Genomic DNA, 15,425 nt, shown 5'->3' with positions numbered 1-15,425 from the left:
GAAAAGGAATATGTGTATGCATAACTGAAACATTATGCTGTACACCAGAAATTGACACAACATTGTAAACTAACTATACTTCAATAAAATTTTTTTTTCTCAAATCCAGGAAAACAAACAAAAGAGAATCACTTCTGTGAAAGTGAAAGTGTCACCGGCCTGATCCTTATTACCGAAGAAATAAATGAAGCCAATGCTCCTCTCTGATGAGCTGTGTGATGTGGGGTTTCTGGAACTCACTTGCATTTTCTCAGAGCTGCTTCCGCGTTCCCGACATGTAAGGCCCTCAAGGTCAGCTCGGCCTCCAGCTCTTGTCTGGACACCTGCAGGGCCAGCGCCTGTCGGTGCAGTTTGGACTCGGTGCTCAGGTTCTTCTCCTTGGCAGTCACGGGCTCTGTGGGGTTCCTGGGTTTGTGTTTCACCTGTGCGACTTGGTGAGCTTTAATGTACTGTTCCCGGAGCTCTGCTACCAGGGAACTATTGCTATAATCTTCAAATGGAAGAAAGACCTCAAAGTTCTCCTGCAGCAAAGCAAGTGGGACAAAGCCCCAAGTCCTCTCAGTTTATCTGTGGTTAACAATCATCAGTATGTCTCAAACCTCTCTCTCAAAAGACTACTCCCTCAGAAATTAAGAATTTAAGATTCAGTGTTTCAAACATAACTGTATGACTGTACACCAGAAACTAATGCAACACTGCAAATCAACTATACTTCAATTAAAAAAGAAAAAAGGATCTGTATTATATAAAGGTTGGTTTAACCCAGGGTTTTCTCTACCTCGGCACCGCTGACATTTTGGGGCTGGGAATTCTGCTGCGGGGAAGCTCTGAACAGAAGGGAGGGATGAAGTACTAGGTGTGGGCGATTCCACCCCAGTGGCTTGAAGAACCCAGCTCTGTTCTTTCCCAGTTGGCTGTGAACCACAGAGGATGCATGGGAGGATGTCCAGCAGCCTCCCTGACCTCTACCCACTAGACCTGGTATAAGGAATATTCCATAAAAGGCAGCATAATAACTATATATGACTGTATTTAGATCAAAACCATTGCTTTAAAATACCTGTAATTTTCGAATTTAAGGAAAAAGTAGAAAAGTTAACTTATGCTGATGCCTAGGTGCTTTGCACAGAGAAATTTATTGTTTAAAATGGGAGGTCCCAAACTTTTGGATTGTAGCACTCCTTTACACTTAAAAATTGAGGATCTCAAAAAAACTTTTAATGGGATATCTAGCAGTATTTACCATATTAGAAATAAACGGAGAACAATTTAAAATACAAGAACATGTGAAAGTGCCCATTCCATGAGCTTCAGAGCAGTGATGCTATGAGATTGTGAAACCTCTGAAAAGGCCCTGTACTCTCATGAGAGAATGTGGATGAAAAAAACAAATACTTTCTCACTTTTTTCTATAAATATAGTTTTAATCTTATGGACTCCCTGAAAGGGTCTCAGAGACCCTTAGGGTTCCATGAGCTATACTTTGGGAAACAGTGGTCCAATATTCTGTGATAAATTATTTCTTCTTTACATACTTCGGGATAACACAGGGGAGAGTTAAATCTGCTGTTGTGTTCATTTTAAGTTTTCACAAAGAGATCCTCACATCTACCCAATTTTCTATTTGATGAAACTCATCAATTAACCCCCCTGAAAGCCCTTCTATTGACAAGAACATTTCAGGTGATGAAAAAGTAGATACACTGGTGATGGTGCTGGCTGTACAAGCTGTGAATGTGGTCAATACCACTGAACTGTGTATTGAAAAATGGTTAAACGGCAAATTTTACACTGTATGTACTTTACCACAATTTAAATAATTAATAATGCAATACACCAAAAACTACTGAATTATACACTTTAAATGGACAAAATGTATGTTATGTGAATTATATTGCACTAAAGCTGTTGAGAGAAAGAAGGAGAACCAGAATATCTAAAGTCCCTGAAGGCTAGCATAGAAAATCTTCAGGAGGAACTGATCATCTGTGTCAAATGCACTGATTGGTTAAGTAATAATGTTCAACGTGCCTTAACGTCTTACCTGTAAGCTAGCAACAGCTTTAAATAGTTTCAAGATTTCTTCCCATTCATCCTTCTTCTGCAGATTTTCTGTAATTAAATTTTTAAAGGTTATACCAGACATCCAAACTCTGATACTATCAGAATTTTTAACAGTTTAAATTCTAATTCGCTTTGGTTTTCTCATCTCAAGTCTTCAGTAGTTCTTTTCAGATTCTGTTAGAAGACAATTTAAGTACAAAAGAAAATCTAATTATTCTTTCTCAAGGCAGAAAAGAGAAATTTATGGGCTACAAGAGACATGGCAATTTTTCTGAAATAAATTGTAGATCCCCTCTCCGCCCCGAGAGAGTTACTTTGTTAATTGTTTTATTGAAATTTAAATGGTTTTCTCCCCTTGGTCATAATCAAATCATAGGTGAGCAATATGAGTAACAAGTATAAGGCACCAGAGAAATCTAGTCTAGCACTGAGCAACTGAAGCGCATACACAAATGAGAAGTTGATCTTAGATGCTTCTGCTCTTACTCTACTAGTAAAAAGATTAAGACAAGGAAGCCTTGTCATGAAGAAAAATGTGTGGGATCAAAAAAAGACAATCAGAGCAAGGAAAACTGGGTCAGGATGAGAGCTGTCACCGATGCCCCCTTCTGAAAAGGATCAGCTTTAGAATTGAACCAAGACGAAGGAACAGAGGTAGAAACTACCTTTCCGAATGTCGCATAGTATTTTAAGAATGTCTACTGACGTCTTCGCTACAGACGTTCTCCAGGCCTTGTCCTAAGAAGAAAAATGCAAAATGAAATCCATTTCTTGTAATTACCATTGTGTATGTAATGCACATACAAATACATACAAAGCACGGAATCAGAAGACAATAAAAATGGCTAAAGAGGTGATAGGTCTGAGGAGGGAGTCATACAGCTGAGAAATGGATCATAAGTGAATAATATATAAACTAAACATAAAAAATTCCCATATAGATTCTTGGATATAGGATTTAGAAATACCACAGGGTATGCAACTCTCCCAAATCATCTTTCAGCTACACTGTAATTAATAGGCAGTTAGTTTTTGTTCTATTTTTAAACAGTTTTTACTTATTATTTGAGATAACATTTGGAAAAGAACTCTGGAAAAGTTAGAACTGAACTTGTTTATTTTTGGGGAGTTTTTTTTTTTAAACTTTTTTTTATTGAGTTATAGTCATTTTACAATGTTGTGTCAAATCCCAGTGTAGAGCACAATTTTTCAGTTATACATGAACATACATATATGCATTGTCACATTTTTTTTTTCACTGTGAGCTACCACAAGATCTTGTATATATTTCCCTGTGCTATATTGTATAATCTTGTTTATCTATTCTACATATGCCTGTCAGTATATATAAATTTTGAACTCCCAGTCTATCCCTTCCCACCCCCCACCCCCTTGGCAACCACAAGTTTGTATTCTGTCTATGAGTCTGTTTCTGTTTTGTATTTATGTTCTTTCTTTAGATTCCACACATGAGTGATTTAATATGGTATTTTTCTTTCTCTTTCTGGCTTACTTCACTTAGAATGACATTCTCCAGGGACATCCATGTTGCTGCAAATGGTGTTATGTTGTCTTTTTTATGGCTGAATAGTATTCCATTGTATAAATATACCACATCTTCTTTACCAAGTCATCTGTTGATAGACATTTAGGCTGTTTCCATGTCTTGGCTATTGTAAATAGTGCTGCTTTGAACATTGGGGTGCAGGTGTCTTGAGGCTCTGCCATTTTCCAATACCATTGGGAAAGTCACTTATTTTAAAATTTTAGTTTCTGAACTCAGTCATTAAGGAGCTAACAACAGAGCCCACTTCAAAACTTTGTTCACAGTTTGCTGTGAGGAAGAAATGGATAATCCATTTGAAGTATTTAACCCAATGTCTAGTATATAAGAAGAGGATAATAAATTTTAGATGTTTAAAAAAACTCATTTCTCTAAAGGTAAAACGATTGACACGGACCACTGAGAGAGGCTGGGATGTAAATATCTCTGTAGGTTTAAAAAAAAGTGCAAGTACCCTAGATAAATTAGGTTTGTGGTATCTCATCTCTCTAAGGTGAACTGGCTCTCTTGAAGCCATTTTTAAGTTTCAATGTTCCATTCTCAGATTATTTAGATTTACACTGGTTTTGAGGCAGACGTTACCTGAAAGTCATGATTATGCCCAATACAATGCAAAACACTGTTTACACTGCAAGGCATTATGGAAAACTCTACGTACAACAGGTATTTCAAGTAATCCTTCTGTTTGCAGATCTTGGATTACTCAGTGTGGGCTCAAAGCCATTCTGCCAAAGCAGCCATATTTGGTTTTTTTCCTACATGGCAAATTTTCTACATAGTACACAGGAATTTTAGTATTAGGCCATTCTAGCAGTGAGAAGGGCAAACATTCATACTCGTAAATCTGTCTTTCCCATTTTTTTTTTAATCTTTCTTATTTTTATATGGAGGTACTGGGGACTGAACCCAGGACCTCATGCAGGCGCTCCACCACTGAGCTATATTCTCCCCTCATCTTTTCTATCCTATTGATTAATATCCATAATAATTGCACTTATCTACATATTATTTAGTGAAAATCTCACCTCGTTGGAATTATCTGGTTCTTCCTGTAACGCCAGTCTTGCCCATATGATTACTCTTTCTGCAGTTTTTTCAGCTTCAGCAGGAGGCAAAGACCTCAACAGATGCATACAGCCTTCACCCTATAAACAGCATTTGAAAGGAAGAAAAAACAGCTGGTACCTGCAAAGGATAGTTTGCGTTTATCTCTTTTCTACTTAAACATCATTTTGAAACAAATAATGTTTTGAAAAAAGCATTTTGAAAATAGATTCTGGTCCCATGTTTTAAAAATCTGAAAATTCTGTTTTGGATGACAGCAAACAGAAAGTTACATTAAAATAACACCCTCTGTATTTTGTAAATCTTAGTTATGCCTATAGTTTTAGAATATTTTAAAAAGACACTTAAAAATACAAAAAAACCCCATCCTATTCTGGAATCAAAGGGTCCTTATAGTATATGTAAAATGTGAGTCTGGGTTTTATTAACTACCGAAAACTACAAAAGCTCACTAGGTATTCACAAAATACATTAAGAAGAAAAACAAAACTACACATACAGGCCAATCTAATATCCAATGTTGGTGTAACTTTATTTTGTGCTTACCAATTTGGGTAATTTGACTGTTGTGAATTTTTAAGGACTTAGCTAATGGAGAAACCATATAAAAGGACAATATAAAACTTTCACACCTGTTCTCTATCAATCAAGTCAATAATCTTTAGACTGTAGATTTCATCAGCAGATAACATATATGCTTGGGCCACCTTTAAAGCATCTTCTAAAGAAGATGGAACATCTTGTTTGAGAATATATCTGACCACCCTCTGAAATAGAGACAGTATACATTTCTTTGTTATGAAATCTCACAGAGAAACCAGAAATCATCTGTTCATAAAATTAAAACAATGCAGCAGAAACTAAATGGTATGAAAAATTAAAACATAATTTGCACTGCCAATAACACCATCACAAAAAACAATCTCAAACCTAAAAGAAACACATTTGTACCTCAGCAACCAGGGCAGTTATGCAGTGACATTGACCAACTTGTGTATGTTCTGATCAGAAGTATACAAATACATATCCCCTATTTGTTAGATTTAAGTTGAAATTACAAACATTTAAAGATGCTCTTTCTACACAATTTCATTTTCTTTACAAATTATAAATTGAATTTGCCCACAATATCAAATAACCAATCTTTAAATATACCTTTTTTCTAATTGAGTTTATGAAGAAATCGTGTGAACAAGGGGGAAGAAGAAGGAGAAAGAGGTGGAGAAGGAAGGGAAGGGAGAAGGGAAGGGGAAAGAGACAAGGAACAAAAATTATAACTAATTTATACGTTGGATAAGGCAATTTGGCTTCAGATGGCTTAGATTTTCACAAGGAAGTGAAAGAAGGTGGATATAAATAAAAACAGAAACAATGAACCTCTTTGAAAACAAACAAACAAACAAAAACATAATTTGTATTCTGAAATTGTGTGTATGTGCGTATTCTGAATTTAATGACAATTCTTTTTCTTTTCTTTTTTTCCCCTTGGCTTTACTGAGGTTTAATTGACAAATAAAAATTATATATACATATATTTAAAGTATACAACATGAAGATGTGATATACTCCTTCAGCTTCTTAATTTACTAGCTATTGTCTTTAATACTCTAATAACAATCAAACACCCTATTAACATTCTAACAAAAGGAAAGTAGAGGAGAACCTAGCTCTATTCACCTTTAAGAATATAAAATCCAATTAAATTTCCCATGTTGCCCTAGAAATGGAACAAAGGCATTAAAAGACTCTATGATTATTGCACTTACCATTATTTCCTTGTTTAAGAGATTTACCTCCCTTATCCCATAGCCTCGTAAAAGCTTTTTCATCTCCATCAGTTTGTAACTCTCCTGTAATAACTTGACTCTAAAAGTAAATGTATTGATATTAACATGGATTGTCTTTTTTATGAAATCCTAAGAGACACAGTAAAGGATAGAAAACCATATAGGAAAGTCAACTCAAACATGAGGTTTCATCTAACACCAAAAAAGCTGTTTGGTAGGCTGTAATCTTACTTGGGATGGTCCATTTCTAGGTGCTGTTTCACCAGCTGCTCCACAGCTGCACTCCAGGGAACCACGGCTGCATACATTATCTTAAGCACAGCATCAAATATGAGCTACAAAGATACACACACACCGACAGTGAATAGCCCTCGGATTTACATTTCATGCAAATTAATGACCTGCCTGATCCGACGGGGGGTGCTTACATCTACCGTATGGAAGCTTGAGAATCTTTCATCTTCTGATTGCAAAAGCATATGCTTCTTCCAATATTCACACATAAAAGGCAATTTTATTATTTAGGAAAATTCAGAAAAGTATTTTCTCTGCTGAAAGTTAAGTCACATAGCTCTGTTCCTTTCTATACTTTGTGTTTTAAAATATTTTCCATGACTTTATTCATCTTTTATAATGGTGACTAACGGTATGAAGTTAAAGTAAAGGTATATGATAACATAATTTAAAAATGTCTCTCTGTTTGTAAAACCACATAGAGAAATGAAATGCCTGGAAATTTACACATCCAACTGTCCATGGTGGTACTTCTCAGGGTGGGAGCAGGAAAATTTTCACTTTTTATTTTCATAATTGAAGAAAATAGAATTATGGGTGGTTTTTTTCATTTCTTTTTTTCCTTTTTCATAGTACGCAAATTCTCCTTAACAAATATATGTTGCTTTTGTGACTAGAAGAAAAGTTTTAAGAAAAGATGCAATGCTCAGAAGGGAAAAATCTATATGGTCAGTGTTTACTTACATCGGTGTCAGACAAACATCCTATTACTGCCATGGCTTTTGCCTCCCATGCTGTTTCAAAGAGTGATGTGGACTTTGAGCTACATCTCTTCAATAAATCCTAAAGTGGGATAAACATTTTTTTTTAATTTAAAACTCTCACTAAACAAATAAATAAGTAAATAAAATATACATACAGCTATAGGTAAATAGGTTTTATGGATGTGTAAAAAACCAAAAAACTTACACTTAACCATGCATGTTGAACAAGGGTCAATGAGTGCAAAATTGCCAAAACCTTGGCCTTCAGTTTTATATAGTGCAGAAAACTTAAGGAGGAAATATTCTTGAAGAATCTAAAAGTGAGATAGCTGCACTTATTAATGTCTATGGAAAATAATTGCTAATATTTATTGAGCTTGTGCTCCTATTATTTCACAATAACCATTTGGGGAAAGTCTTGCCCATCAGGAACTGGCTGAGTTAATCCAAGTTCCTAATCAATGCAATATGCTGCATACATCCTAATGGTAAAGCATGACATTCCTTAAAGAGTTACACATTTATACAATGATACGGTGCACAGATCCAGCAAAAACAAAAAACAAAAAACTAGAGCTAAAGAAAGTTACCTCTATATACAGTAGGAGAAGTTCCTCCTCTTCCAAGTCGTGTTCCCTCATGTAAACTCTGATAAACTTCTCTAGGACGGAAGGAATAAGCTCAGGGGCCAGCACCTTATCAAACATTCGGAACACAATGGTGGTTGTGTTCTCCTGGATACCAGAACAAAGATGGCATAAATGCAAACTCTAGCCACACTGGCTATGATAAAATGTAACAGTAATTCTGATAAATCTAGACTTTTACCTTCTCAAAATCAGAGAGGGCCAATTTGCAGTTGTATTTCCTATGCAATGTGGTCAACTCTCGCAGGTTATTTACCAAAGTCCTTAACTGACATACTTCCTCTGTGTTTTGATAATCCTTCTAAAACAAAAATGCTGAATTGTTAAGGATATGAAATAAAACTGTGAGAGGGAAATATACAAAAAGTCAGAATTATTCTAGGTAAAATAAGAAATGACCATCATTATGTACATAAGAGGGAAACAGTAACTTCTGCCTTTAAATTTTGCAGAATTTTAACTAAAATTAACTAGTATAAATTAACATATCAGAATCCAACAGAAATCTGAAAGAAATTTTCTTTCTCAAAATAAACAGAAAAAAAAGAAAAAGAAAGGAAAAGAAAAAGTTATTAATATTAGTGTAATGTTTTTTCAGAACCACAATATAGTTAGATATACAAACATCATTTAGATGGCCCTCAATGTCCCTTCTATATAGATCATACCAGATATAAAAGCTGTGACATTTCCTAAAGTTATATATAGGGAACAGAATTTTCATTACTGGTAAAAGGCAATTAACAGGGAAAAGATAAAGCAGTGTTTTATAGCAAGAGGAAAAGCTCTTCTATGGAAAAATATATGTAATGATCAATATAATTAATTATACATTATGATATATATTGATTATATAACATCAATATACTGCTTGAAACTTATTAGAAAAAAATTCCCACATAATCAGTAAGCACAATTAACAACAAAAATCTGCTGTATCAGAAAGTAGGAGAAAATTTATTATTTATTTTTGGGCTCCAGAAACTTAAGGAATAAATGCAATTTCATAATGCACATATGACCTACATAAGGTCACATCTTCTGGTCCTTAAGTACTTTATACTTCAGAGTCGAGATGTCTCAATATGTTAATTAACAAAATTATGGTACCCCATCAAACTTTTTAAAAATATAAGCATGTGCTTTTTTTCAGTATAATAAATGCTTTCTAGTTTTTAGAACTCTGAAGGAAAAAAATTAACTTAAGAAATTTACAAAAAAAAAAATTTAGAAACCAACTGATAATTTCAGCTCATTAACCTTAAATGAACATCAAATATAACATCAGTATTCCTGATTTTAGTTTCATTTCTAGCATTGCTATTTTTTTTCAAACAGAAAGTCCTAGAAGTAAATTTGTTTGATACACCTTTGAAAACTAATTCTAATGCATTATTAAGTTTCGTCCTTTTAAAGGATTATGAAACGCTACTAATGCAGAAAATCCCAATTAGACTACTTAGGATTATGTTTATATATTGTTTCTCTTTTTGTTGGCTCAATAGAGAAAAACAGTGCATTAAATAGGCTGAGGTTATAACATAAATATTGGGAAGAGCTAATTTTCCTTTTTGTGGGTTTTAAAAGTACACATAAAATTTAAGAAGTAGATATATTTCTAAATACACACAGACAAACCCTTTAATATAAATTAAATATTTTATTATTAAAAATTTGTTTTCCATATCATACCAAGGAGATCCAATGCCAAGAGGACGCCAGTCCCAACTCATCGGGTTTTTCTGCTGTAAAAAATATCTCTGCTAGTTGAAGTCCATTTTCTGGCCAGTTTGCCTTTAAAAATCATTAAAAATAATGTTTACGCCACTGGGAGTATTCGAAATATCTTCTCAGTTCTAATTATACTGGTATTACCTTATCAGTTAATTCAAGGTTCCTGGCTGCTTGCTCCAACCATTTTGCAAGAATTTTCTGAAATAGATATATTGTATAAAAATAAAAATAAAGTACTAGATAATCACTGAAATAATTTAAAACCTCCATGATAATCTTTCAAAAGAGGAACTAAAAGGAACTAACTGGTGTTAGCATGATTTAATCTTCAACAATATAATGTAAAAAAAATAAGACTGAATCATCAGAAGTGGAAATACTGAAGGCAACTTACCTGTCCTTCAGGAATAGTCCTCCTCACAAATGGGATCACATCATTTTTAAGCCATGGACAAAGCTTATGCAAAGAGACTGGTGTAGAAATTGAGTTGAGCAAGTTCTCAAGCATTTTCACATCAAATCTGCTTTCAAAGTTTGCCTAAATTAAAATTTATAGAGACAGACAGTGCCTTAATGGTTGCCTGGAGGTAGGAGTGGGGATTTGCTGTAAATGGGCACGTGGAATCTTATTAAAGGGATGAAAATGTTGTAAAACTGATTTACAGTGATGGTTGTACCATTTAATAAAATCATTAAATTGCTGACGTGTTAAAAAAAAAAAGTTTGCCTGGATTATCCAGAGTGAGAAATTAGATTTATCTGACAAATTTAAACTGATAGCCTCCCAAAAGGGAAAGACCTATTTGGAAGTCTTTTCAAAAAATATTTTACTGATTTAATAATGACCCCTAAGGGTGATTTATTCTATGCAAATGATTCGAGTTGGGAGGCACAAATTCCATGAAATTTCACAGCAGCAAGTGCCGGTTAATAAATTAAGTGGCAGAGGAACTGGCAGTGATGTCATCCTAAGGAAAACTTAACTGGAGGTGATGGTACAAATCCTAACAATCATGTGTCTCTAATGGCAACACATTCAGATACTGCTCTTTGAATCTAACATTCTCTATCAACATTAAAGGGATTCAGAGCAGTGACTGTAATGGGCACTCCTTTACCATAATCTGAGGCTGCAACAGGAATACCCTCTCCACCAGTCCTCCATAAGAAAGCCCATCAATAAACAGCTTAATAAAATGTTGCCTCCTGAGCTACGTTTACGAGTCAATTAGACTCTGAATGGTCAGATAACGTTAAGTTCCTATTTTACCGTTATATTTCCCGAGTTAACATCATCAGAGAATAGTTTTCTCTGGGACAGGTCATATTTTATCAAACAATCTGAAAACATCCCATTGCCCAGTCACTCCTGCCACCCTGTTAGTTCCCATCATTGATTCAATCACCTCTCATAGGAGCTATAAAGCAGTTAAGGGGAAAAGAAAAAAAAAAAAGCAAAACGAATTACCCGATGTCTAAGCCAAAGGTACTGTGCACAAACAAGGTTTCCTTCTCTTAGCTGTAAAAAAATATCCTTAAGGTCATCTTCATTATTCAGAAATTCAATCCAAGAACTACCACTGCAAAGTCAAAAGGGGAAAGAAAGAAGTTAGTAGTTGAAAAATATATATTAAAGTTACACATTACAAGTGGATGCCATTATGCATTTTAACTAGTTTTTTTTTCCCCTCAAAGAGTTTTAAAAAAAAAAAAGTACCATAGATTACATAGTGAAAAGTTTCCTTCCTATCCCAGACTTGCAGAACTCCTGCATCTCCCCTAGAAGCCAAGGCTCTTCTTGTAGGTCCTTCCTGAGATAATCACTTCATACACAAGTAGCCATTTAAAATTTTTAAATGGAGAGTTTTTAATACAAACTATAGGTACTTAAAAAATTCATTTTATATTATTTCAGCCCATGTACAAAATTAGCACATATAGATATTATTCTTTTAAGGGACTACATATTCTTCCATGGCATAGATTTACTGTAATTTAACTAGACCCTCATAGTTCAACATTAGGGTTATTTCCAGTCTTTTCCTACAACCAGTAATGGTGTAATGACTACCCAGTCCTGATTAAAGCTCAGAAATAGATGATGAATATTTCCTTAGCACGGTAAAAAGACAAACAAAACCCTACAAACCAGTATCATGCTTACATGATAAAACAAAACAAGCATTTCCATTAATATAAGGAACAAGAGAAGAGTGCCTATTTACCACCATTATTTAATAATGTTCTGTAAGTAGCAGTCAATGAAATTAGTCGAGGAAACAAATGAGGCAAAAGTATTATTATTTCCATATATAATTCTGTACTTGGAAAAAATGAGATCCACTGAAATATTACTATAAGTAATAAAGGAATTCAATAAGGTAGCTGGTTAAAAAGCACTTTTAAAAAATCAGTAGCTTCTATATCCTCTTGAAAATATGATGAAGAAAAGTCCCATTTATCACAGTAGGAAGAAAGATAAAATTAAAATTAACAAAAAAAGGTACAAAATCTATATGAAGACAACTGAATAGATACCATTCAGGAACATAAAAAAAGAGAGAAAGAAAACAGAATGAGTAGGAAGACATATACTATCCTTAAATAGGAAAATTTGATATTGTAAAGATACTGGTTCTCCCCAAATTGACCTTAGATTCAGCACATTCCCAATAAAAAATAAAAATAAAAGTCCCAATAAAAATGAGACTTTTTAGATTTCAAAATGTAGAATATAGATAAACAAGATTGTACTGTGTAACACAGGGAAATATATACAGGATCTTGTGGTGGCTCACAGCAAAAGAGAATGTGACAATGAATGTATGTATGTTCATGTATAACTGAAAAATTGTGCTCTACACTGGAATTTGACACAACATTGTAAAATGACTATAACTCAATAAAAAAAAAGTTTAAAAAAATGAGACTTTTTAAAACTGGGTAAGCTGATTCTGATTCCAAATGTCATGAAAAAAAGAGAACAGTCCCCCAAATTCTGAAAAATAAGAAAAGTATAGTGGGGCAAGTTGATATCGTTTGATACTGGTCAGTGAATAGAGAGATGAGATAAGTGGAAACAGTTATATTCCAGCGTTAAGACTTAAACACCCATGAGGATTTTAGCATATGATTAAGGTAACATTTCAATCAGTGGTGAAAAAGTGGAATGTTTAATGATAGTATTGGAATAACTGACTAGCCACAAGGAAAAAAATAAAGCTTCCTTCATCGTTAGCGTACCATGATAAATAAACTTGTCTTATGCTTAAAATAACCATATCTCATATTTGTAAATACTGATACTCCTGATGCACATGTCAGTATACCTAACAGGATCAATTTCCTGAAGTGAAATTGCTAAGGCAAAAGGCATGTGTATTTAAATCTGCCTTTCAAAGGCATCAATTCCAATGGATGATGTCAGAAGTGCCTAAGCTCTGCAGGAATGATGGAAAGGACATTTTCTATCATTCAACCCCTTAGACACATAAATTCATTCAAAGCAATGTTGTATCTTTTATGACATTCCAAACTTAAATCTAGAAATAAAACAATCTAGAAATTAAAAATGGGGAATGCACACACCTGAATTTTTCTGGTCCAAATGCTCCATAAAAAGTAGTCAACTTTGCATGAGCTCTTAGTACCTAAATTTGGAATAACTTGATAGTTTGAATGCTGTATGCAATAATATTAAAATTAAAAAGTGCCAAAAAATTAGGCATTCTGTTTCAGAAGTCTTGTACACATTCTCATTTTATACCACATTACAGGTTCTTATAAATATGACTGCCTTTATTTAACACAAAACAAAAAAACTTGGAATGAGAAAAATATTTCCAATAACATTCAATGCAATAAAACTGCAAAGGAGAGGAAAGTATTTGTACATTAGTTGTAGGTGCTTTTCAAAATCAATTCGTTTTTCCACTGATTTATAAATATGCTTTTATGGTAAAACCTAGCTGGATTATACTAAACATTTACTTAAGAGTTTAAAAACACATAGATAGTCCCTGACCTGCAATGGCTGAACTTAAAAGATTTTTCAACTTTATAGGGTGGTGGAAAAGCTATATGCATTCAGTAGGAACCACACTTCAAATTTTGAATTTCGATCTTTTCCAGGGTTAGCAATCTATAGTATGATACTCTCTTGTGCTGCTAGGCATCAGCAAGGAGCTGTAGTTCCCGACCACACAATCACCAACAACCGAAACACTTAACAACCATTCTGTACCCATACGACCATTTTTTCTTCAGTACAGTATTCAATAAGCTATTTGATACTTTATTATAAAATAGGCTTTGAGTCAGATGATTTTGCCCAACTCTAGGCTAATGTAAGTGCTCTGAGCACATTTAAGACAGGCGAGGCTAAGCTATGATTTTGGTAGGTTATGTGTATTAAATGCATTTTCACTTATGGCATTTTCAATTTAGGAATAGGTTTATCAGGACGTAATCCCATCAAAAGTTGAGGAAGATCTGTAGGTACATGTGCACATCTATATATTTTTGGAACCATCATAACTATTGTCATAGTTTACAATTATTTGAGATACTAGGCTCTATGCAAAATGATTTATAGGAAATATTTTGTTTGACCTTAAAATAACCCTATAAGTATTATTATATTTTCATTTTGCAATAAGGAAAAATGCTCCTGACCTATCCTGAATTAAAAAGTATGTGGTAATAGTACATTCATCCTCAGATTTACCTGTAAGTCTAATGTAATTAATTACCTCTTTTAAGCCATCAGAATAGACAGGAACAGTTTTATCTTCTTTCTTCAAAAGCTAAGATAAACAATAAGAAACATGGTTAGAATATCAGGTATATTTGGTTTTTCATGAAAGAACATGGATTTTTTTGTGAATTAAAGGAAAAAAATTATCTTTAAAAATTAAATTGCTGTTAAACTCTTAGATGAACAGTGAATAATAAGATAAAATATTAAAAACAATAATGCATTTTATGAAAACAGCTCACATTTTGTTCATGTTAACATCTTGATTTTAAGGAATATAACTAGTAGTGGTATTCAAAGGCCAGTAAGGGGAACAATCTATAGCAAAAATGGCATTATTTGGAACAGAAAAAAAAAAAAAGCACTTTAAAAAAAGGTCTATGATGGAAAAAAAATTCATTTTTTGGAAATTGTTTCTTTTGCATAAGACAAACTAACATGTACAAACATTATAAAAACTTACCCTGGTTTTGGCATAATTTAGCATTTCCTGAGTTGTCTCGTAGGTTAGCCACTGAGCCTCCAAGCAATAATTCACCACAAATTCATCATCCTGTTACACAAATGCCAGACATGGTAAGGCAACCAATGCTGATCAATCCATCAATCTGAATACTCCAGTATATGACAGGGAAAACACACCTGGATTTTATGTAGATTTTCCTTAGCTTCATCTACAAGTTTTTGCCATTCGGTCTGCTCACTGGTGTCCAGAGAACTCAAAGCTAGTTTCTCCAATATATCATTTGATTTTACCTTGTAAACAAGCTGTAATATAAACATGCTATATCAACCAACTTAAAGCAAAAT

General features: G+C 33.8%; 1 protein-coding gene across 1 annotated transcript in view; it reads right to left on the bottom strand.

Annotated features, from left to right (window-relative positions):
* The window catches only part of KNTC1 (kinetochore associated 1), a 64,220-nt gene that overhangs the window by 30,855 nt on the left and 17,940 nt on the right, over nucleotides 1-15,425 (bottom strand). The window contains exons 17-34 of the mRNA XM_031670115.2: nucleotides 15,258-15,383; nucleotides 15,079-15,168; nucleotides 14,611-14,664; nucleotides 13,448-13,509; nucleotides 11,328-11,439; nucleotides 10,254-10,397; nucleotides 10,001-10,057; nucleotides 9,818-9,919; nucleotides 8,307-8,426; nucleotides 8,069-8,212; nucleotides 7,459-7,557; nucleotides 6,712-6,815; nucleotides 6,460-6,559; nucleotides 5,326-5,460; nucleotides 4,654-4,773; nucleotides 2,730-2,802; nucleotides 2,045-2,112; nucleotides 241-521 (exon numbers count right to left, since the gene is read on the bottom strand). Coding sequence (XP_031525975.2) covers nucleotides 241-521; nucleotides 2,045-2,112; nucleotides 2,730-2,802; nucleotides 4,654-4,773; nucleotides 5,326-5,460; nucleotides 6,460-6,559; nucleotides 6,712-6,815; nucleotides 7,459-7,557; nucleotides 8,069-8,212; nucleotides 8,307-8,426; nucleotides 9,818-9,919; nucleotides 10,001-10,057; nucleotides 10,254-10,397; nucleotides 11,328-11,439; nucleotides 13,448-13,509; nucleotides 14,611-14,664; nucleotides 15,079-15,168; nucleotides 15,258-15,383 — 1,991 coding nt within the window. The remainder of the gene's footprint in view (nucleotides 1-240; nucleotides 522-2,044; nucleotides 2,113-2,729; nucleotides 2,803-4,653; nucleotides 4,774-5,325; nucleotides 5,461-6,459; nucleotides 6,560-6,711; nucleotides 6,816-7,458; nucleotides 7,558-8,068; nucleotides 8,213-8,306; nucleotides 8,427-9,817; nucleotides 9,920-10,000; nucleotides 10,058-10,253; nucleotides 10,398-11,327; nucleotides 11,440-13,447; nucleotides 13,510-14,610; nucleotides 14,665-15,078; nucleotides 15,169-15,257; nucleotides 15,384-15,425) is intronic.

This window comes from Vicugna pacos, chromosome 32 (assembly GCF_048564905.1).
Source record: "Vicugna pacos chromosome 32, VicPac4, whole genome shotgun sequence".
In the NCBI taxonomy this organism is placed as follows: Eukaryota; Metazoa; Chordata; class Mammalia; order Artiodactyla; family Camelidae; genus Vicugna; species Vicugna pacos.
The sequence above is the reverse complement of the archived record's forward strand: the minus strand, read 5'-3'. Positions and strand labels throughout refer to the sequence as shown.